At 46.0% G+C, this 22,682-nt stretch overlaps 1 protein-coding gene across 6 annotated transcripts in view; it reads left to right on the forward strand.

Moving 5' to 3' along the window:
- ADAMTS17 (ADAM metallopeptidase with thrombospondin type 1 motif 17) overlaps positions 1 to 22,682 on the forward strand; it is a 363,335-nt gene that overhangs the window by 196,108 nt on the left and 144,545 nt on the right. For all 6 annotated transcript variants that reach the window (XM_050799681.1, XM_050799677.1, XM_050799676.1 and 3 more), the window contains 2 exons: positions 13,475 to 13,576; positions 14,629 to 14,774. In XM_050799681.1, coding sequence (XP_050655638.1) covers positions 13,475 to 13,576; positions 14,629 to 14,774 — 248 coding nt within the window. The remainder of the gene's footprint in view (positions 1 to 13,474; positions 13,577 to 14,628; positions 14,775 to 22,682) is intronic.

Consider the following 22,682-nt stretch of genomic DNA (forward strand, 5'->3'; position numbering starts at 1 on the left):
ATTTTCCTGGATTATCTGGGTGGCCCAGTGTACTCAAGAGTCCTTAATAAGAAGGAGGCAGGAGATCAGGGTGAGTAATAAGACATGTTGCAATAGAAGCACGAAGTCGGAGTGATGCAAGGAAGGGGCTATGAGCCAAGGAGTGCAACAGCTATGAGAAGCTGGAAAAGGCAAGGAAACCTCACAGCCTCGCAGTAGGAACCAGCCCTATTGACACCTTGGCTTTAGCTCAGTGAGACTAATTTTGGACTTCTGACATCCAGAACTATAAGAGAATTGTGTTGTTTTAAGCCACTAAGTTTGTAGTAGCAGCAATAGGAAACTAATACAGATTTGCCATAGGAAACTAATACATTAGTTTAGGGTTTTTGATATACGTAAAAGTAAAGGGTATGACATTTGTACAAAGGCCAGAAAGGGAGAAATGGAAGTACAGTCATGCGCCTCATCATGACGTTTCAGTCAGTATCAGCTGCATACGTGATGGTGGTCCTGTAAGATTATAATGGAACTGCCCCGTAGAGTGTACCATTTTTAACCTTTTATACCATATTTTTATACCTTTTCAATGTTTAGATACACAAAATACCATTGTGTTACAGTTGCCTACAGAAGGCAGTGCTATACAGGTTTGTAGCCTAGGAGGAAAGGAGCAATAGGCTACACCACAGAGCCTAGGTGTGTAGTAGGCTATGCCTTCTAGGTTTGTGCATTCTATGATGCTTGCACAATGACAGGACTGCCTGATGCATTTCTCAGAACATATTCTCATTGTTGAGTGATGCATAACTGTATACTATTATACAGTTTTTATACTATATGTGAGGTGGAATAATTTTTTCTTTTTTTGAGGTGGAGTTTCGCTCTTGTCACCCAGGCGGGAGTACAGTGGCTCGATATCAGCTCACTGCAACCTCCACCACCCACCCAGGTTCAAGTGATTCTCCTGTCTCAGCCTCCCGAGTAGCTGTGATTAAGGCGTGCGCCACCACACCCAGCTAATTTTTGTATTTTTAGTAGAGACAGGGTTCCACCATGTTGGCCAGGCTGGTCACGAACTCCTGACCCCAAGTGATCCCCTGCCTCAGCCTCCCAGAGTGCTGGGATTATAGGTGTGAGCCACTGCGCCTGGCCTGGAATAATTTTACATAATGGCAGAATGTGACGAGTTAAAGATTACAATGTCACCTGTAAAGCAACCAATAACTAACAACAGAGTTTTAGCTAATGTGCCAAGAAAGAAAAGAAAATATCATCACATATTGCTTATTCCTGTGATGAAGCACAATAGAAACAGATCATGTCAGGATGGATCATAAATGCATATTAACCATTTATACTCCATGCCATTAAGAAACATATATAATTCCCATTAGGGTTCTTGACATGTTCAGTTTAGATGTGTGTCTTCCTGAGGCACCATGACCATCCTGTATATCCAGAAAGATACCACTAATGGTCCAGTTTTCTCATCAGCAGTCACACCAGTGATGTCATGACATCTTAAGGTGTCTGCAGTTGTTTCAGAGGGAACTTTGATGCAAAATTCTCAACAATATTCTTCAAACCAATGTTGGCCTCCTTTAACACGAAAAATACTACTACTTGCTAGATGCTGTAAAACGAAAGAAGAATGTTCATAGTCAGGAGTTTTAGGGGTGAAGGAATTACAACTCCTGTTCTCTTAATCCCATTCGTATTAGGAAGTAAGAACACTATTCATATTCCAAAGCCCTGGGCCCCCACGAAGATTGTTGCTAAGAACTGGTCATCCCCTCACTGGTGTTCCTGTGTGCGGAGCCCGAGTGTAGCTTAGAAAAGCACCTGAGCATTAATGGGCCAGCAGTTTTGGGGATGTGTGTGTATGTCTTTGTATCTTATCTTAACATTTTCTAGAACTTTTAAGTATATTATGAGACAAAAAATGATGAAATATGACAGAGGCTGGACACTGCCAAGAGAATAAAACTGTGAGCCACGCCAGTGCTGAGGAGTTGAACATTTGCTTTTTATTTTTCTGATACATAGAGAAGTAAGCAAAGAAACTGGGTAGATTATGTTTTGAAAAAAATACCATCATGACTAGTGATGGGCAGTTTTCATGTTGCTGCTGCCTCTTCTGAGGGAAAATAGCTTGCCTGCCTCAAAATGAGCCCACACTGTTCCCTGGTAGGAGGGAGAGACCTGCCTGGTGTCAGGGGGTGGCGTTTCTCATCAACACACCTGTGTTATTGTGCCAAGGCAGGGCTGCTTACCTAGGGTCCTTGGATAGATTTCAGAGAATTGGTGAACCAGGTTAGGAAAGAGATTACACTTTTCTTTTTCTTCAAGTTCTAATGGAAGTTAGTGTTCTCTTCCATCCCGAATGCTGGCGGCAAACCACAGCAGTCTTAGCCATACCCGTGACTGCCACTGTGATTAGGAATCACAGAATTTTTTTTTTTTTTGAGATGGGGTCTCGCTCTGTCACCAGGGCTGGAGTGCAATGGCACAGTCTCGGCTCACTGCAACATCCACCTCCCAGATTCAAGCAATTCTTCCGCCTCAGCCTCCCAAGAAGCTGGGATTGCAGGTGTCTTCCACCATGCCCGGCTAATTTTTGTATTTTTAGTAGAGACAGGGTTTCGCGATGTTGGCCAGGCTGGTCTCAGACTCCTAACCTCAGGTGATCCACCCTCCTCAGCCTCCCTAAGTACTGGGACTACAGGCGCGAGCCACCATGCCCGGCCACGGAATCACAGAAATTTTTATACCATGTAAATTGTGGCCGACATCTCAAAATACCATTTAGACTCTTCACCAATTCAAAATTACGGTGGTTAGTAAACCCAGGGCCAGATCTTGTTATGTGTTGACCAAAAAACACATACATTACTATATTACAAATTTAGAGTGTTTTATATTTTGAAAACACTTCCAGTTTAATTGTTTTCTTGGTTATCTTATGTATTTTATAATTATGCATTCGCCACATACCCTGAGAAACGTCCATCAGGTATCTCCAGAAGCACAGAATGGCCAGGTGTTGGGTGGAATTTTGAATGCAGACCTTCTTTCTGACTGGTCCTCTCTGTATGTTCTTCTGCCACTCGTGATTCATAGCTGTTTTAAGACCGATCAATTTAAAGATCATTTCCCTACTCAAAGGTGTAGGTAAATAACCTTAGAAAAGCATTGCTGCAATTGCTTTAGGAGCAGTGTAGGCTTTAAATATTAACCAGGTTGCTGGTTTCTCAAATATTTGCATACCAGGGAACTGAGAAAAATTAAAATACAGTCCGTATTAATTTTTAGGACTCTGGAGGCCCACACACGGGTGCGGGTCCAGTGTCCAGTACCTCTCCCTAGGCACACTATCACCACTGAGTCCTTCACGTCTGTCTGCAGAATGCTAGTGTTGTAAGGCTCAAAGCTGTCGATGGAAAGATGAACTAGAAAAAAAATTGGCATCAATAGCTGGCATTTGTTACAAAAGTTATTGGCAGATACAGCTGTCTCCTCTTTTAGCCAATGGTAATGTGATGTTTTTCATTCAATAAAGCATTTCAAGAAAGCCCAAACGTAAAAGTTATAAACATTGGATGGTAAACATTTATTAGAAAGGGGAAATAAACTTTATGCAATTAGCCCAATCAGTCTTTTTTATGATTACAGGTTTCTCCTGTCTCTGTCAGCAAAGTAACTGCAAAGGAAAGTTGCTACTTAACACTTTCAAGCTACTTAAGCTCAGATACTCTTCCAGGTGAAGCAGAGGGTGAAAAGGCCCGATGCAGGCGCTGTCCGCTGAAAGGAAGAGTATGTATTGCTGCTAGAGACAGAGCAAGAAGGGGTGCGGTTAGGGTACTGTCCTGACCGTGATCCCTGCCTCACAAAGCCCTACCGCTTTCTAACATGAGAGAGGTGTTCATCTGCCCCGTCACCACCACCCTGGTCCTGGAGGCTTTTAGTTGAAAGGTGCTGTGTAATAACCACCCACCCCTTTCCCTGCTGCTTCCCAGGAATGCATTCCACCATCATGGCTCCATAGCCCAGGCATGGCTGCCACACAGTAGTACTTGGAAGGGATGTACACTCTTCTTGTTAGTTGCCACGAGCATATATATGTGCCTGTATGTCATAGCATTCACAAGAACCTGAGGTGTGCATGTTATGTCGTTGTTTAAGAATATTATTGAGCACAAAGCTGTCAGCCAATCATTTCAGGAAGACAGGATCTAGACTGGTCATAGGCATTGGAGGGTCTTAGACAATTTTTTCTACCTAATATTCCCTCCTTTGCTCTTTTCTCATTAATTGCCTTTTGGTATAGTTTGGAGATGCCTTCTATATCACACAGTGCCTAAGAAGGGCTCTCTAGTCAGGCTTCCCAGGGCCCCATTCTGCCTCTGTTCTTGAACAAGTTGCCTAGTCTCACTATGTCTCAGTCTCCTCATCTGCAAAATGGGAATATAAATTCTACGTAGCCATCATTGTGAAGTCATGAGTGTTAGTAGTAACTGAATTAAAACACTTAGCATGCAGCACACATTCAATAAATGTTAGGTAGTGTTCATTCTTGCCACCTTGTCACCTGGAGCCAGAGGGACAGGAGGAGACACTGTTTAGCTGAGATCGCGTGGGCCTGTCCCTTCCCATATCTTTCCCTGTGCTGTCCTCACCATCCCTCTTGGGAGCCTGGAATCCCCAAGGATTTCTTTCCAGTGTCCAGTACCTCTCCCTGGGCAAAATCTCAGTCTCCATCCTTGTGTCCTTTCTCACGTCCTGCAGAGATTTACATGGGCATCTTACGGATAGAGAGATACTTGGGGTGTCAAAATTCCACCTTGGGATAACAAAGCTTGTTTCTCTGATGCTTGGTATTTTAAAACCTGGTAGATTGCTAGAGTCCTCCAGAGACTGTTAGAATTTTTTCGTCTTACTCCAGATTTTCTGTCTTAAAAGTCTTCAGGAAGATGGGTTTCAGGTTTCTGTCTTTCTGTACAACTTCCCCGGAGATTCTTCCATTCAGCTTAGTTAGGAAACTGCTCATCTAAATGAGGTCTGTCCCTTTAATGCCGGTGGACATGGCCCGAATGGGTGACTGGCCAGGTCCCAGAGCCTCGCCCTGCCCCTCTCAGACGGGGCTGCACGGTAGTGCGGTAGTGCATGGACTTGGATGCCAGGCCGAAAGCTGTCTTGCCTGTCTCAGTCTCCGCTTCCTGCCCAGCATCTGCAGCTTCTCAGAGCCGTTGGACTTTGGCAGCAGATGGTCCTAATTTTCCAGAAGTGTTTGAAAGTTTACAGTAGACTGCCTCTTCAGAGAGCTCTCCACACCATGGCAGTTGTGAGTTGTCTTTCTTGTCCCCGCTGCCAGCTGAAGGCCTGGGCCCCACCCTCACCTGGCAGCCCCCAGCCCCAGCCAGGTGACGGTCTCTGCAGCCCTCAGGAACATGGAAGGAGTGGCCCTCCCAGGACTCAGGAAGCCTTCCAGGAGTGGGGCTGGCATGCTGGCCTGGGGAGGACTTCACACTGCAGTAGTATGTGTGGAAAAATTGGATTAGTCATTTTTCATCCAGCTCTTAGCATTTGTTTTCTCTCCCTTTTGGCTTGTGTTATCAGCAGCACATTTTTGAGGGACTTTATATAACCATCTCATTCAGTATCATTTTGAGTTAGCGCTGCCCTCCAAACCCTCAGCGGATGCCCAGAGAGGACGAGGCAAGAGAACAGCAACATGACCTTCACGGTCCTTGACAGGGACACCACCAGTTGAAGAAAAGTGGCAATGGCTTGTGTACATGAGCAATGGTGCCATCTGAGCAGCTCAAACCTTCCTGCATTTTCACAGCGCTCCAGGGATGCATGCTTGGTGCTGGCTCATCATGCAGCCCCTCAAGGAACTGTGCAGCAAAACATGCTGGGGATGACTCTTGCCAAACCGTAAGCGTAGCCAGTGAGGTGACAGATGCTAGAACCAGAGAGCTGTTTCATTTTCCTTGCCATGTGCGTGGACTGTGACTGTCCGCTGCAACTCAAGTGCTGCCGCTGGGGGTGGGAGCGGGAGAGGAGGTCTTAGTACCCCCACCCCTGATTTGGCCTGGACAGCTGCCCCTTTGTGTGTGTTTGCACCCTGTTCTACTGCACCACGGTTCACTGAACCCCGGGGGCGTGCTGTCCAGCAGTGTTTCCAGGGAGAACTCCGCAGGCGGAGGGAACGGCATGTCGCTGAGCACAGAGCGCCCCATCTCACTGCAGATGAGAGGATGAACACTCACACCAAGAATGCATGAGTGCAGGGGAAGCAGGAAGGGGAAACTGGGGACTGAGGGAGAGGTAGTGTAACCAGTGGGAAGCAGCCTGTGTTCTGAGTTAGGACAGGTCCACCCATTTCCTCATCTGTAAAATGGGATTAGGAAGTGTCTGTCTCACAAGGTTGATGTGGGTAGGAAAGAGGCAACCCTGATAAAGAACTTCCATGATGTCTAGACTTGGTGACTGCTTAGTTTGCCTGGCATTGGTTTACTGATGAAAGTATTCATCCCATTCATTTATTCCACACGTCTTTACTGGAGATATCTCTCTCTCTCTCTCTCTCTCTCTCTATATTATATTTATATATATATATATAGAGAGAGAGAGAGAGAGATAGTGTGATGTCTTGGAGTTGGTCAGGACTAGTGTAGAGTTGCCCCATCCTTTTTTAAAAATTGTGTTGTTTTTTAACTTTTTGTTGTAAGACAATTGTAACTCTTAAAGAAAACCTGCAAAAAATAGTATATGCCTTTTACCCAATTTCCTGTTATGTTAACATCTTACACAGCCAGGCACAGTGGCTCATGCCTGTAATCCCAGCACTTTGGGAGGCCAAGGCAGGCAGATCACCTGAGGTCAGGGGTTCGAGACCAGCCTGGCCAACATGGTGAAACCCCATCTCTACCAACAATACAAAAATTAGCCAGGCATGGTGGCACATGCCTGTAGTCCCAGCTACTTGGGAGGCTGAGGCAGGAGAATCGCTTGAACCCAGGAGGCAGAGGTTGCAGTGAGCTAAGATTGCACCACTGCACTCCAGCCTGGGTGACAGAGTGAGACTGGATCTCAAAAATAAAAAAATAAAAATAAAAAAATCTTACATGACCATAGAACCATTATGAAAACGAGGAAATTAACCTTGGTACAATACTGTTAAGTAAAATACATTTAGATTTCACCAGTTTTTCTGTCAATGTCCTTTCTCTATACCAGGATCCTATTTCATGTTTGGTTGTCGTGTCTCTGGTCTCCTCGGATCTATAACAGTTCCTCAGCCTTCCCTTGTCTTTCATGATCTTGACACTTTTGAGGAGTACCAGTCTATTAGTTTGCCTTTGGGTTTATCTGATGTGTTCTTACGACTAGATTGAGGTTCCACATTATTGGGAAGGATACCGCAGGGGTGATGTGGTCATTGTGTCTCGTCACTGGTGATGCTAGCCTTGGTCACCCAGCTAAGCTGTTTTCTGGCAGGATAGTCCACCATCATTTACTGTTTTTCCTTTTGTCACTCTGTTGAGTTTTTCTGTAGCAGTTTCCCAACCTCAGCGCTATTGGTGTCTTAGGCTGAATAATTCTTTGTTGTAGGACACTGTCTTGTGCAATACAAGATCTTTAGCAGTATCCTTGGCCTCTGCCCCCTGTAGCTCAGTGGCACTGCCCCTGGTTGTGACAACCAAAAAATGCCTTCGGATGTTGCCAAACATCCTCTGGGTCTTTTATGTCAATGAGTGTATATATACTTCTAGTCTTTCCCGAGCGATGGCTTTGCTCACTTACACATTCTTGGAAAATCATTTCATCTCAGGCTTATACACATAGCACTAAGTGGTCCATCTCAGGCTTATACACATAGCACTAAGTGGTCCCTGCTACTTGTTTTAAATTTCTCTACATTTTGGATATTTTCTCCTTTCTTTTATTCTTTGTTGTTATTTATACTTTCTCCTCTTTTTCTTGTATTGTTTAACAAATGGTTTATCTGATTTACTTCCCCCCCAAAGAGCCAACCCTTATATTTTTCTTGGGTTTTTCTGTTTCACCCTTTTTAATGCCCAGTCTTTGAAATTTGTCAAATGCAGAGTTATATAACCAATCAATTTGCAAAACAGGTCCATCACCCAAAATACCCCCCATGCTCCTTGAAGCTAGTCTCTTCCCCTATTACCAGGGAATCACTGATATTTTTTGTCCTTCTTGTTTTTTAAAATGTATATTAAAGCATTTTAAATTTTTTAAAAAGGCAAGTTAGTAGTTTCAGCCTATGTTTAAGAGGAGGGGGTCACACAAGGGTGTGATATTAAGAGAGATCATTGCGGCCATAGTAGAACACTGCCTCCTGCCCCTAAGTGGAGAGTCTTCATTCTACATGGCATGTGTCCTATTTCAGCTGTTTTCTTCTCAAATATTCTCTCTGCCCCGTTCTTTCTATTCTCTCTTTCTGGGTCTGATTAGACACATACATCAGTATTTCTCACTTGGTTCTTCGGATCTCTTAGCGCATCTTTTTATTCCCCCCTGCCTTTTCTCTGCAGGCTGCATTCTGGATAATTTCTTCAAATCTGTTTTCTAGTCACAAATTCTCTCATTCAGGGCTGTTAGAATCTATTGATTTTCTTTCACAGTTATATATTTCATTTTTAAATGTTATTTCCAATTTCTTATATTCAACAGTATTAATATATTGCTGCTAGCTTGTTTATGTAATCTCATCTTCTATTTCTTTATAAATAGTTACTATACATTCTGTATCTGACAATTTTATTACCTAAACACCTTGGGAGTTTAAATCTTTTGTTTGTTGTTGCTGCTGACCATCACTCACATTACCATGTTTGATTGTGGGTTTATACTTTATTGGACATAACCATGGAATTTTGAGATCCTAAATTGTTCTCTTTAGGAGAACTTACATTTGTTTCAACCAGAGCCCCTTTTTCTGAAAAGGGACTGCTTCTAGCCTTTTCAGAACTGGTAAACACCCTTCCAGATTCCCTGGTTTAACCTAGGTGTCTCAGATAGAGCTCCTGACTTTGTTCCATCTGAGATAGGCCAGCCCCAGATGACTTCTCCCAACTGCAGTGCCAACTGAGGTATAAGAACTTTCAAAGGTAAAACGTTAACCACAAAGAAAAATAGCACAATTGGGTGGTGGAAGGAATGAAAGGGCGGGCGTTGGTGTTGGCAGTGAAAGAGTAGGTGTTGGTGTTGCAGTGAAAGGGTGGTTGTTGGTGTTGGCAGTGAAATGGTGGGTGTTGGCGTTGGCAACCAACACCTGCCTGTAGGGGAACCCACCCTTGCATGTGCTCATCACAGATTGGTATACAGTGGTGTGTATGTAGAAAGAAAGACAGCTGGGTATGGGTTTTGTATTTGCTTCCTCGAATATTTCCTTTACTTGGGGGAGAACTATCCTTTATTATGGTACCCAGCTGTTGCATACTGGAAAAGCAGCCCTGTCTGCCATAAAGTCTGCTATTCACTGAAAGCAGAAGGTTCATCAGTCAGTCACCCTTCTCTTTAGGGTGCCTGCTGCCTGAGCATGATGAATGCATCTCCACCTCCAAGCCCCACCCTTTCATTTCTTCACCACCCAATTCTGTTATTTTTCTTTGTGGTTAACATTTTACCTTTGAAAGTTCTTATATCTCAGTTTTCAAATTTTATCTGTTATACTTTGGTCTTTCCCCAGCTAGAAAAGATGAAGACATTGATGTGTACATATAGACAGCCTCCCACGGCCCCTGCCCCAGTGCACCTTCTTCCCAGCCGGTTCCTCTCTCTGCCATTTCTGCCTTGTCTGGGTTTCCGTCCCGTGCATTCTGTTCTCTAACTCCCATCCTTATGTTGGTTTCAATCAATACTTTGATCAGTGCTCACTGCTGGCCCATTTTCTGTGGGTTCTCCAGTCATTTCTTAGTTGTCCAAAGGTCATCCTCTGGTATTTTCTCCAAAAAAGGATTTAACTACTTTGTAAGTTCAAAAATGTTTTTCCGTTGCCTAAGTACTTGAGCAAGCGTTTAGTTGATATAAATTTCCTGGGCCACATGTTCTGCCTTTCCTTGTGTCTGTATCAGCATCTCTCACTCCAGTGCCTGTAGAGAGAGGCTGCTGCAAAGACATCTGCACAGCCCGAGCTCTTTCCCCGTTATCTGTGCTGGCTACCCAAAGAGTGTTCTGGTTTATCTTTGAAACCCAGTAACTTTATCAGGATATGCCTCTGGGCTCATTATTTTGCACCATTTTTTCTTGGGGGCTTTGCTTTTCAATCTGAGAATGAGACCTTCCATCATTTGAGTTGAGGGTCTTGAATTTATATTCAAATGCCTTTCTTTTACATCACTTTAGTTCTCTTCTTTGTGAGTCTTGTGCTTCTAACCCAGCTCAGACTCCGTGACCTTCACAAACATTGACCTCCTCATTGGAAAAGTGGAAAAAATAGAGAGAGCACCCTCCTGCCTGCCTCCCAGGGCTGCCATGAGGCTCAGGATGACAGGAACCAGAGCACTTTGTCATTTGCAATGCATAACATGAATGCAGGCTGTTGATATAGATGGCATCAAGGTGATGACAAGCGTTCGTGTAGTCACTGCATCTGTTCAGTAGTGAAAATGTATCACAAGAACGGTGACCACTTGGCTTGGGCGCACAGAGCAGTGCTGGTGGCCAAGCTTGGATGAGAGGCTGCGGTGCTAACTTGTCCTTTGCTGTCATTCCCGTTTTCTTTGATCTTAAGCTGATGGCAAAGGTAGCCACTATCCTGACTCCCAACACTATAAGTTTATCTTTCTTGTTGTTGAACTGTATGTAAATGAAATCATACAGTATTCCATTGTTCTAATATACCATCGTTCATTTGTTCTGCGTTTGATGGGCATTTGGGTTGTTTCTAACGTGGAACTAATGAAAATAGTGTTTCAGTGAATTTTCTTGACTTTGGTGAACACATACACATTTTTTTCATTACATACTTAAGAATCTAATTGCTGGGTATTAGAATGTGTGTGTCTTCTTCAGCTTTAGCAAATACTGCCAAAGAGTTTTCCAAAGCTGTTGAACCAAGTTAAAATCTCATTCTCAGCATACAAGAGGACCCATTGTGCCACATTGTCACCAATGAGTGGTGTTCTCCATCTTCTTCATTCTGCCTGTTCTGGCTGGTGTGTCAAGGTATCTAGTGGTGGTTGTAATTTGCCTTCCCCGATGACTAAAAAGCTGAGCACCTTTTCCTATGTTTGCTAGCCATTTAAACATTCTCTTTTATGAAGTGTCTGTTCAAGACTTTTGCCCATTTTTCTACTGGGTCTTTTTCTTCATTGATCTGTAGGAGGTTTTTGTTTGTTTTAAATCATGTGTTGGATACAAACACTTTGTTGGTTATATACATTACAAATCTCTTATGTATTGCAAATATATTCTTGTGTTCTTACAGTTGCCTTTTGGTAAACAGAAGTTGTTAATTTTAATATGGTATAATTCATTAGTTTTCTTCCTTTATGGTTAGTCCTCTCTGTTCTGTTTAAGAAATCTTTGCCTAACCTCATTCTTCTTTTCTTTGATGGTTAGAAAAGTTTCATGAGAAAGCCCTGTCTATAAAATCCATAACAAACAGTTGACACCACCTTCTTCCTCTTTCTCCTGATGGAGCGGTCATTTCTCCTGATCCCAAGCACTCCTGTCCCATAAATTCTCCCCCTGGGTCAGCCTTGTCTTGTGAGCACATGTCCGCACACGGACGCCACACTCTCGAAGAGCTCTCAGGTCAGAATGCCTGGAATCAAACGTCTGATGAGGTGCAGTCGGTCTTTATAGGACCAGCTGTGCTGCACTGGGGCTCTCATCTTTTTACCATTCCTTTGAGAGGTGAACAATCATGGGAATGTGCAGGCTTTTCTGAACCCCATGTGCAGTATTCCACTTGAGTCATCCAGTGAGGGCACAGATCAGCTCTGACATACTTGAAAAATGAGAAGGAGCTATGGGCTTTTCTTATCTCTCTTTAAAAGCCCCCTCCAGCTCTGCCTTCCCTCCCTTTCTCTTATTTTTGTCCCTTCAACTTCTAAAAATTGTTTGATTTTAGACAGCACAGTTGTGCATCTATTCTATGCAGATGTTTGAGATTACTTGGAAGAGCAGACCTCTAAACTGAGCACGACACCCTTTGCAAACCACACAGTGACCTCGCTGCACCAGCTACAGGAGTTCCTTGACCTTCATCCTGCGCAGTGTGAAGCAGCAGGTCCCTGGCCACACCCCGGAGGGTGATGTCTTCCTGCTCCAACTTGGGCCTTTTAGCCATGATTGGGTTTGTCATCCTGGAATCACTGTGTCTTTACAAGATCTTTAAGTACATCTGTTCTCAATTTTCAGACTATGAGGCCAGGATTTGGGTGCAAGTAGTTTATCTGGGAAGTGATCCCAGGAAGCACTGTAAGGGGGCGAGGGAGAGAACAGTCAAGAAAGGTGCAATCATGAGTAAGTGACTGCCATGAGTAAGGGACTGCTGTCGGCAGTGGGGCCATCCCCCCAGGACCCTCTGAGAGGCATGTAGAACTTGCCTCAATATCATCTCCCTGTCCCCCGGGCAGGATTGGGAGTTATCCAGCTCTTGTCCCTTATGGTTGAGGTTGCTGTCTGCACGTCAGTCCTTCAAGAGAGGACACTGGCTATGTCTGCCTTCGTGATTTTGATAAATTGTCTCCTTCTGAGCACTTTGTCGATGCCCTAGTTTCCTAATGATACAATTGGGAGTCTATGTTTAAATTCCAATTCCTGTTTTAGTGGAATTATTTTAATTGTGTATTTGTAGATGTTCTGGAAGTTCTCTAGGTGAAATACTATAAAAAGTTGTGCACAGCTCAGCTGAGCTAGAAACAGGTGACTGCAGGGAGTACAGAAGGTTGCCCCTGTAACCCTGTGGGGGTACCAGCCCTTCATGGCCCTTTGGGCTGTCACTTCTTGGCCTCACAATGGCTGCCTAGCCATGTGGCCTTGACTTCAGAGCTGCTTCTTCCAGCAAGCCCTCCCTGACGAGGTTTGATTAGATCATTTTCTAAACTGTGTCCCCTGGACAGCCCCTGGGTATCTGCCCCACCCCTCACTGCTGTAAATGGAAGATGTCTGTTTGCTCATCACTCCTGTTTGCTCATCAGCAGGGGCTGCTGCTCCTGGCCTGGGCTGAGCCTCTGATATCTCCTAGGCCCTCAGTGGTTGTTGGAGCTGTTGTACTCAACGCTTTGAGACAAGCCTTCCTAGGAGTAGATGCACAGAATTTTGTTGTGCTAAATGAGCCAGTTCAAGTGATGCACTTCTGTTTTAGACATACAGACTCATGACCCTCTGGCTTCCCCATACATTTCGAATCCCAAATTTGAAACAGTGGTTGGGCCACACCTCTGACCTCAGCTGTGACCTGTGAGTGTGGGTGTTTTCCCCAATTACGGTTCCTTCCCTTGTCCTGCAGCATCTGATGTGCGCCGGACTGTGGTGCCTGGTAGAAGGAGACACATCCTGCAAGACCAAGCTGGACCCTCCCCTGGATGGCACCGAGTGTGGGGCAGACAAGGTAAACCCCTGGCTTCCCGCTGCCCCCAACAGGCAGCTCCACATCTCCCAGGCAATTGGCACCTCTCCTTCTGAAACACTGTCTGACTCTACTTACGAGCCCCTGAAACATCCCCCAGGCACCACAGAAACGCCCATGGAGCCCACTCTGGGCACAGAGTGGTGCCTACATCACCTCATTCCTTTTTCTTATAAGATACAAGTATCAGTTACTTAATATTTTTTGTCAGATTAACTCCTTTCATCATGTAAGGGAATTTATTTAAAAGGAACGCTTTCACCAGTATATTTTAAATGGAAGAACATCACCTGCCATGCCCAGTAGGTGCTCGTAAAAAGAATTCAGTGAGAACAGTATTACCCAATTCTAACTAAATGTTGAGAGAATGAGCCTGTTCCTCACGTGCACGAGAGATAGGGAGGTGTTAGAAGAGGTGTTCAGGACCTGCAGCCGCAGGGCCTCTCTCCAGTCTTAGTGCAAGAATTGAAAGAGTTGAAAAGGTAGTCAAGTTTTGCTCTGATACCATGATTGAGAACCACAAAAATCACATCTAGCACCTGAGGGTATGTGCTGTGCACTTTGAGGAATTGTTTTATAGGGCTGACCTCGTCTTATCCTCAGAAAGAACCAACTCACGTGGAGCTGGCTGTGTCATCACCAAGCAACAAACCCAACTCTCAAGTTCAGAACCTCAACTGGGGCATGCCGCCTCTCAGCGAGAAACGCACTCATGTCAAGCCAAGTTTGCAGAAGCCCAGGTCTCTTCATGAGCCATGTAGATTAATCCTTTTCCTGGGATTTAGAAAATCCCAATGGAGCACATCCATCTGAAAGTTTAGGGCAAAATCCAAACCCTACAGGGATATGAGTGTCAGCTTGAGTAAGTAAGGCACGTCACTAAAATTAGCAAACATGCAAACCCTGAAACATACTGTAGTTTCGTGTAAATTTAGAAAATGGGTTTTTGGCAGTGTGGCATTTTGGGGCCTGGCGGGCTGCAGTGAGCAGCTTTGCTGAGTGCCTGGGCCCTGGCCCTCCCCGCTGTGTTTCAGTGGTGCCGCGCGGGGGACTGCGTGAGCAAGACGCCCATCCCGGAGCACGTGGACGGAGACTGGAGCCCGTGGGGCGCCTGGAGCATGTGCAGCCGAACATGTGGGACGGGAGCCCGCTTCCGGCAGAGGAAATGTGACAACCCCCCGTAAGTCCTCCTGACCAGCCATACCCCAACGAGCCGCAACTGGAGTTTCCCAACTGCGGCTCTCGCTGCCTCACACAAAGCACAGTCTGTCTCCCGATGAGCATCAGAAGATAAGAAAGATGAAACCAAGCCAAGGTCCAGGGTGCAGGGGCCTCATGTGTGTCAAATGACATCTCAGCTTAAATTGCTCTTTCTGTGAACATGAATACGGTAGACTCTGGGGTGAGCTGACTCCCTCATTCCTTCCCTGGGCCCCAGTGGAAAGATTTTCGGAGACAGCTGTATTACAGTTCCTCCTGCCTGCCTCGTGGTTTACCAAGTCTGGGGTCATTCCACATTGGCTGTCTGCTGATGTGGGAGCAGCCTGGTGGTTCATGACTCACAGAGTATCTGGGTTCAGCTGTCTTCTTCATCCTAATATTTTTCATGGATCCTCCTATAACTGTTAGAAAAACAATGTTTTAGTTTTTTTCTCTTTGGCTTCTTTTTATTGACTCGAATGACACCATGACCTTTCCTGTTCACCTTTGTACATTTGTTCCACAAAACTCAGGGATCAATTTTGGGCTCAGTGATGATAATTCCATCACCACAGATTTTTCCCTTGTCTTCTTGAAGTTTCCCATTTCTTTCTTTTTTTTTTTTTTATACTTGAAGTTCTGGGGTACATATGCAGAACGTGCAGGTTTGTTCCATAGGTATACACGTGCCATGGTGGTTTGCTGCACCCATCAACCCGTCATCTACTTTATGTAATTATCCTAATGCTATCCCTCCCCCAGCCCCTCAACCCCCTGACAGGCCCCAGTACGTGATGTTTCCTTCCCTGTGTCCATGTGTTCTCATTGTTCAGCTCCCACTTATGAGTGAGAACATGCAGTTTGGTTTTCTGTTCTTGTGTTAGTTTGCTGAGAATGATGGTTTCCAGCTTCATCCATGTCCCTGCAAAAGACATGAACCTGTCCTTTTTTATGGCTACATAGTATTCCATGGTATATATGTGCCACATTTTCTTAATCCAGTCTATCATTGATGGACATTTGGGTTGATTCCAAGTCTTTGCTATTGTGAATAGTGCCACAATAAACATACACGTGCATGTGTCTTTATGGTAGAATGATTTATAATCCTTGGAGATATACCCAGTAATGGAATGGCTGGGTCAAATGCAGCTTCGCATTTCTTACCATTTCTTTTAATGATCTGTTTTGTGCCTTGTGTGTCAGCAGTTGCATCACATCAATTTTGAAAATGAGCAAGTTCTAAATAATGACTGTAAAGAAATCTCCACAATTAAGTCCTGTTGATGGATAATTAGTAAATGCCTCTTGTGTTTAAAAATCCTGATGCCCGGGTCATACCCCAAACTGATCAAATCGCAGAACACTAAGGGTGGGACCCAGGAATTGGATATTTTATCTTCCCAGGTGACTCCAACAGCAGCCAATGTTGGAACCTCTGGATTAAAGGAAGGCTTATGTTCCTAGTTTAGTCAGTGACAGGAACACCATTTTTCCAGCAATGTTATAAGAATTGGCATTACGTATTAATTATGTCTTATTAAAACATTTCCCTCTAGCACCCAGCAGAGTGTCGGGCACATAGTAGATGTTTAGTCTGTTAGGAATGACTTCTTTTCTTTTTGAGATGGAGCCTCACTCTGTCACTCAGGCTATAGTGCAGTGGCGCAATCTCAGCTCTCTGCAACCTCTGCCTCCCTGGTTCAAGTGATTCTCCTGCCTCAGCCTCACAAGTAGCTAGGATTACAGGAGTGCGCCACAACTCCCAGCTAATTTTTGTATTTTTAGTAGAGATGGGGTTACGCCATGTTGCCAGGCTGGTCTCGAACTCCTGACCTCACGTGATCCGTCCACCTTGGCCTCCCAAAATGCTGGGATTACAGGCACGAGCCACCATACCCAACCCAGGAATGACTTCTTAATTAAGGGCATAGATGGGTAGATGAGTAGAAACCCTGTTTAGCTAAATGGTGAGAAATTAATGGAAAGTGGTTGCAGTTTTTGCATTACTCTATGTTGAAGTTAATAGTTTGACCTTTGGCCGCATGAAGAGAGGGTTGGGTTTGGAGTCATGGCTTTGGGCCTGACCTTGTTGGTTAATGGTCATGTGACCTCAAGACCCTTCTGTTCCCTGGCCTTAGTTCCATCCATCAGAGGGCGCTGACATGGTAGAGTGGGAAGAGCCAGGCTTCAAAGCCAGGACAGACAGATCTTCAAATCCCAGCACAACTTTTTTTTTTTTTGAGATGGAGTTTTGCTCTTGTTGCCCAGGCTGGAGTGCAGTAGCACAGTCTCGGCTCATCACAGCCTCCACCTCCTGGATTCAAGCAATTCTCCTGCCTCAGCCTCCTGAGTATCTGGGATTATAGCCATGCACCACCACACTTGACTAATTTTGTAATTTTAGTAGAGACGGGGTTCCTCCATGTTGGTCAGGCTGGTCTCAAACTCCTGAGCTCAGGTGATCCGCCCACCTCGGCCTCCCAAAGTGCTGGGATTACAGGTGTGAGCCACCGTGCCTGGCCACCAGCATGACTTCTTACAGCGCTGACGGGTGGTACTTGTCTCTTCATCTAAAACTTGGAAGAATTCATGGGAATGCACAGAAAATCCTTGCTGTGTATTTTATAAGCAACCCCTCTTATTATTAGCACTGATGGAAGAACGGGGATGGGACCAGTTGCCCTTCCCTGCCTAAGGCTTTGTTAAGTGCGGAGAAAAACTGGTAGGGGTTGTGGTTGTCATGGGTGTTCCACGTTTGTGATTGGAGTTTGTGGGGCTTAGTGGAAGATCGATCTTCTTGGCACATTATGTGTCTTATCTCATAACAGATGACACCCAGTAAACATCATAGCAGGAGGATATCAGAACCTCCGAATGCCTGAAGGACCCAGTGTCCTGAGACTGTCAACATTTAATTGTTTTCAGGCGAGGGCAACACTTACAAGAATAAGAAGTTATCAACACTATGCAAATGCCATAGGTGCCTCTTTGAAGGGAACTGGTGTGGTCTGCTTTCTTGGGATGATATTAGCTAGGGCTTCCCCTGCATTGGTAGCCTGAAGGACCGCTTTCACCATCTGAACTGCTTGCTGTCCTACCCGCCTCCCGTGGTTGCTCTGGGATACCCCAGGGGCATTTTGCTCTGGGAGGATCCTAAACACCGCCCAGTTCAGACAGCTGCATTAATATACTCTCACTGGCCTGCCCTGCCATGAGGTGTCTAGTATTGGGATTCTCACCCCATTCCTCTAGGTCCCATGGCCCCAGGAGAGAGGCTGTTCTGTAAATCACAAAGTTGTCAAAATCTTTCTTCTTCATCAGGTCCTCCCTCTCCCTTGCCATGATAGTCGTGGCTGTTCCTTCCCTTGCTTTTTCCTGTATTTTATCATTGAGGAATGGGATAATTTGCAGGGCCTCGGTACACAGACACCTGAGGGTTTGTGGGTCTCAGCACATCAGATTGTTACAGTCATTGATGCAGCTTCACGTCCAATCTCTGTTGTCCAGCAGCATCGTCCTGTGGGGCAGGGCAATGGCAGAAGGAACAGAAAGAGCCTGCAGTGTTCTCACTCCTCCCAGCTGCTCGCCCCTTCCCGGTGAAGCCTTTCCAACGCGAAGCCTTCAGTAAACCATGCCAGCGCCTGAAGTCTGCTAGGTGTGGGCCTGCAGTAAGAAGCAAAGACAGATAAAATCCCTGCCTACCCACAAGGGGTGCAGTCCCACCAACTCCTCTTGGTTTTCTCCCAGACACTTCAAACAGGACCCTTTCTAAACTGGGACCTCTACTCCTAGCCCACATCTCCCCTCTCAGTAAATAGCACCACCATCCTTGCATTGCTTTAGTCCAAAGCCCTTGAGTCCGTGCAGCTTCCTCTTACATCCTTTCTGCTTCTTCCACGTCTGGTCATGAGAAGGGTGGTGAATGCAGCAGACCCGCACCATGCGCCGGGTTCCCTTAGGCTTTTATGTAGGAAGTCATTGAATGCAGCCCTGTGGGAGAGGTATTATTTTTATCTTCATTGTACAGAAAAAAAAAAAAAAAAACCAGCAACTGAATCAGGGGGCTGGGCCCAGTGGCTGACGCCTGTAATTCCAGCACTTTGGGAGACTGAGGTGGATGGATCACCTAAGGTCAGGAGTTCAAGACCAGCCTGGCCAACATGGTGAAACCCTGTCTCTACTAAAAGTACAAAAATTAGCCAGATGCGGTGGCACGTGCCTGTAATCCCAGCTACTCGGGAGGCTGAGGCAGGAGAATCACTTGAACCCTGGGAGGTTGAGTTTGCTGTGAGCCGAGATCACACCACTGCACTCCAGCCTGGGCGACAGAGTGGGACTCCATCTCAAAAAAAAAAAATAGAATCATATTGAAGTTTGGTAACTTGCCCAAAGTCACACAACAAGGCAGTGGCAGGCCAGGTTTGGAGCCCAGTTCTAGAAACCAGAAGTCCAAAATCAAGGTGTCAGCACAGCTGCTTCCTTCTTGAAACTCCAAAGGTGAATCCATTTTGTGGCTCCAGGCAACCCTTGGACTTCCCTGGCTTGGAGGCACATCACCTCCATCTCTGCCTCTGACTTCATATGGTCTCTTCTCCGTGTGTCCTCCCACCTTTTCTTCCCTTAGAAGAACACTTGTCATTGAATTTAGGGCCCACCCGAATCCAGGATGGTCTCATCTCCAGATCCTTAGCTTAATTATGTCTGCCAAGACCCTTTTGCCAAATAAGGTCTCATTTGCCGGTTCCAAGTGGACCTATCTTTTGAGGGCGAGGGCACCCACCATTCAGCCCGCTGCAGCCTCAAAGCCTCCTTTGTGCTCTCAGCCACAGCATTCCAACCCCAGGACCCTCCTCAGTGCTGTCTTCCCTTTCCTTAATTTGCCTTTGCCTTTCCTTGGGTTTTAATGTAAATGTCTTCTCAAGAGATCTTTGTCCCTGACACCCTGCTTAAAATGGGGTGCTGCTTAACTCTCCCTCAGCACCTCTTCCTTGCATTACAGGTGTTATAACAGCTGTTATTGTTGTTACGTATTTGCTCACTTGTTTTGACTGTGTTCTCCCCACTGGCCTTTGAGCTGAGCTCTGTGCAGGCCCAGGACAGGCCACACCTGTTTGGACACCATGCCGCCTTCCGTGCCTACAGCAGAGGGGCCACTCCATAAAATGTGCTGACCTCCTTCCTGCCTGGACATGCACTTGCCCAGGAAAACCAATCTCTCTGCAATACCAGTGCCTCCAAAACACATCCCTAATATCATTTTTTTCACTGAAACACAAACGTGATCATAAACGATTAGGCCAAAAGTGGCAGACCACCAGGTAGGCCTCATTCCCTTGTATCATCTCCCCTCACTGAGGCCCAGATGCTATGAATGGCCACATGAGGCCCATCTGTCACCTGTTGTGCCTGCCCTTCTCCAGCAAGGCAACAGCTCACAGCCTGGGGTGCTCGGCATCACCTTGAGAACACGCTTCAGCACAGAACCCAGCCTTGCTTTTCCCCAGTAAGAGAAGTGATACCTTTTTGCTCCTATAATATTGGTAGTCTGTTCGATCTTTTGCAGTGACAGTGTAGCTCTGTTTTCTGTTGTGAATGAAAACAACATGCTCCTTTTTCCCATGTAGTTTTCTATGGACTTTCTCGCCTCCATGGATCCAGCCCAGGTGAATGGGAAGAGGCGGGACAGGCCTTGGGTGGGTGGATTAGCAACCATCTCGGGGGCTTCCCAAAGCGACGCAGGACGTGGGCGTGTTTTATGAAGTCCAGGCTGCAGCCTCCAGCGTGCTTCTGCAGGATGCCCTGATGTGGTGATTGTTACAAAGCACAGCTGACCAGGGCCTCAGAGCCAAGCTCTTGACGAAAACAGTGTCCTCTCCCCGTCTCACTCCTTAAATCACCAGGCCTACTGCCTCGAGATTTCACAAGGATGTCCCAATCTCACTGCTATGTAGGTCTCAGGCTTGGAACGCTCCCACGACCCCCTCCTCACCCGCTTCACTTTATATTCCTGGCTCCGCTCCCTGTCTTCTGCAGCTGGTTTATTCACTGTCCAAAAATACTGGCAAGAGAGTCCCCCCGCACACAATTATTTTTTTTAGTCTTGGTCTTCACAGCTCTCGGAATTTTTATTTTTTGCTAGCTGACGTGGAGGCCTTAGGGACCATCCGTGTTTCCAAACCAGCTTCCTAGGCCCGTCCTTTCCTGCCATAATTTATGTTGCTGTTGGTGGGAGTTACGTCAAAAGACTACAAGGTAGAAAATGCATCTGTAATTCACCTTCTGTTACCTCTGAACAGTTTGTATGTGGGGAAGGGCTGGGGAGGGAGGGGAGAGAAAGGCTCAGATGCACTTGTGTGAAAAGCCAGCTGCATCCCAGCAGGTGCAGCACGGGCAGGCGAGTGGAGTGCGGAGCTGGGACACAGCAGGGTCACCATGAGATGCAGCCCATGTGCACCAGAAAGGGAGAGGAAGGCAGCTAGCCTGCTAAGACGGTGGGAGGACGGCTGGTGTAAAGTTATGTGCCTGTAATTGGTTTTTGCTTCCACAGTGAACCCCCATCTGTGTGCTTTCGATGTGCCAGCGACCTGGCATTCATATGGATAATTTTTTAAAATTCAAGTATCTACACTGAAGCATAAGTTACATGTGTTACTTGGACACCTTTCAGAGGAGGCCTTAAAACTGGGATGTCTGCTGCCGTGAGGGTGCGTTAGCAGCTCGGCAGCCCTTCTGAAACCATATGGCTTTGCCCTGCTCCCTTCTCAGAGCTCACAGAGCCAGGGGCTACCAGGGCAGAGGCCAGAACTACCAGCTTTCTACTGAGCGCCCTGTGTCTCTGGATGGTGAAGCTGGTCCAAACCGCTGTTGTGACTTTATCTTCTGGTCTGTCTTCATTTAATACAGCAAACCTGAAAATAAAAAGTGGCATCTTTCTCTTCCAGCCTATCTCGATTCTACCTGTCCATCCACTCTCAAAGAAAGGGACAAATGTTCTGCCATGTGATCCTGTTGTTCTCAGCAAACCTTCTATGCTCTGTGCTTGTGTCTGTCAAGGCACTGAGGACCACCTCAGCAGGAGATGGTCCTTGTTCTGCAGGCGCTTGGGAAAATTTGCGGTAGAGCTCTCCTTTCTCTCCACTTTCAGTTTCTCACCAAAGCCTCTCTACCTTACTCTTTTACTTATTTTTAAACAAACTTATGAAGGTAGAATATACAAAGAAGCACAGCTCCGTGCACAGTATTGCTCCTCACGGTTGAGCATGTGTGTTGGGGCGCACGTGCAGATACGTGTCGGTGCAGTACGAGGGCAGTTGCTGGCCCCTGGGGTGCGCATGTGTGACTACATAACAGCTGCCAGCTTTGCAGAATGGCCGTGCCATCTCCATTGCCGTGGCTGTGGTGGCTTTCTACTTGCCCCATGTCTTCACTGACGCAGGTGTTGTCAGTAATTCGCTCTGGTTTTGGCCGTTCTGATGCATGTGTAGCAGTAACTGGCTGGGGAATTGGTACTTTCGTCATCAACAGGGAGGTTGAACATCCGTCTGTTTCCTTATTTGCCATTTGAATATCCTTTCCCTGTGAAGTACTCACGCAAGCCATTTGGTTTTGTATCTAAGCTTCTATTCCATTCATGTTTAGGAGTCCTAGAACAGGCCTGGCACAGTGGCTCATGCCTATAATCCCAGCACTTTGGCATGCCAAGGTGGCTGGATCACCTGAGGCCAGGAGTTCATGACCAGCCTGGCCAACATGGCGAGACCCCATCTCTACTAAAAATACAAAAAAATTAGCTGGGCATGGTGGCACACACCTGTAATCTTAGCTACTCAGGAGGCTGAGGCACAAGAATCGCTTGAACCCAGGAGGTGGAAGTTACAGTGAGCCG

This window comes from Macaca thibetana, chromosome 7 (genome assembly GCF_024542745.1).
Source record: "Macaca thibetana thibetana isolate TM-01 chromosome 7, ASM2454274v1, whole genome shotgun sequence".
Classification (NCBI taxonomy): domain Eukaryota; kingdom Metazoa; phylum Chordata; class Mammalia; order Primates; family Cercopithecidae; genus Macaca; species Macaca thibetana.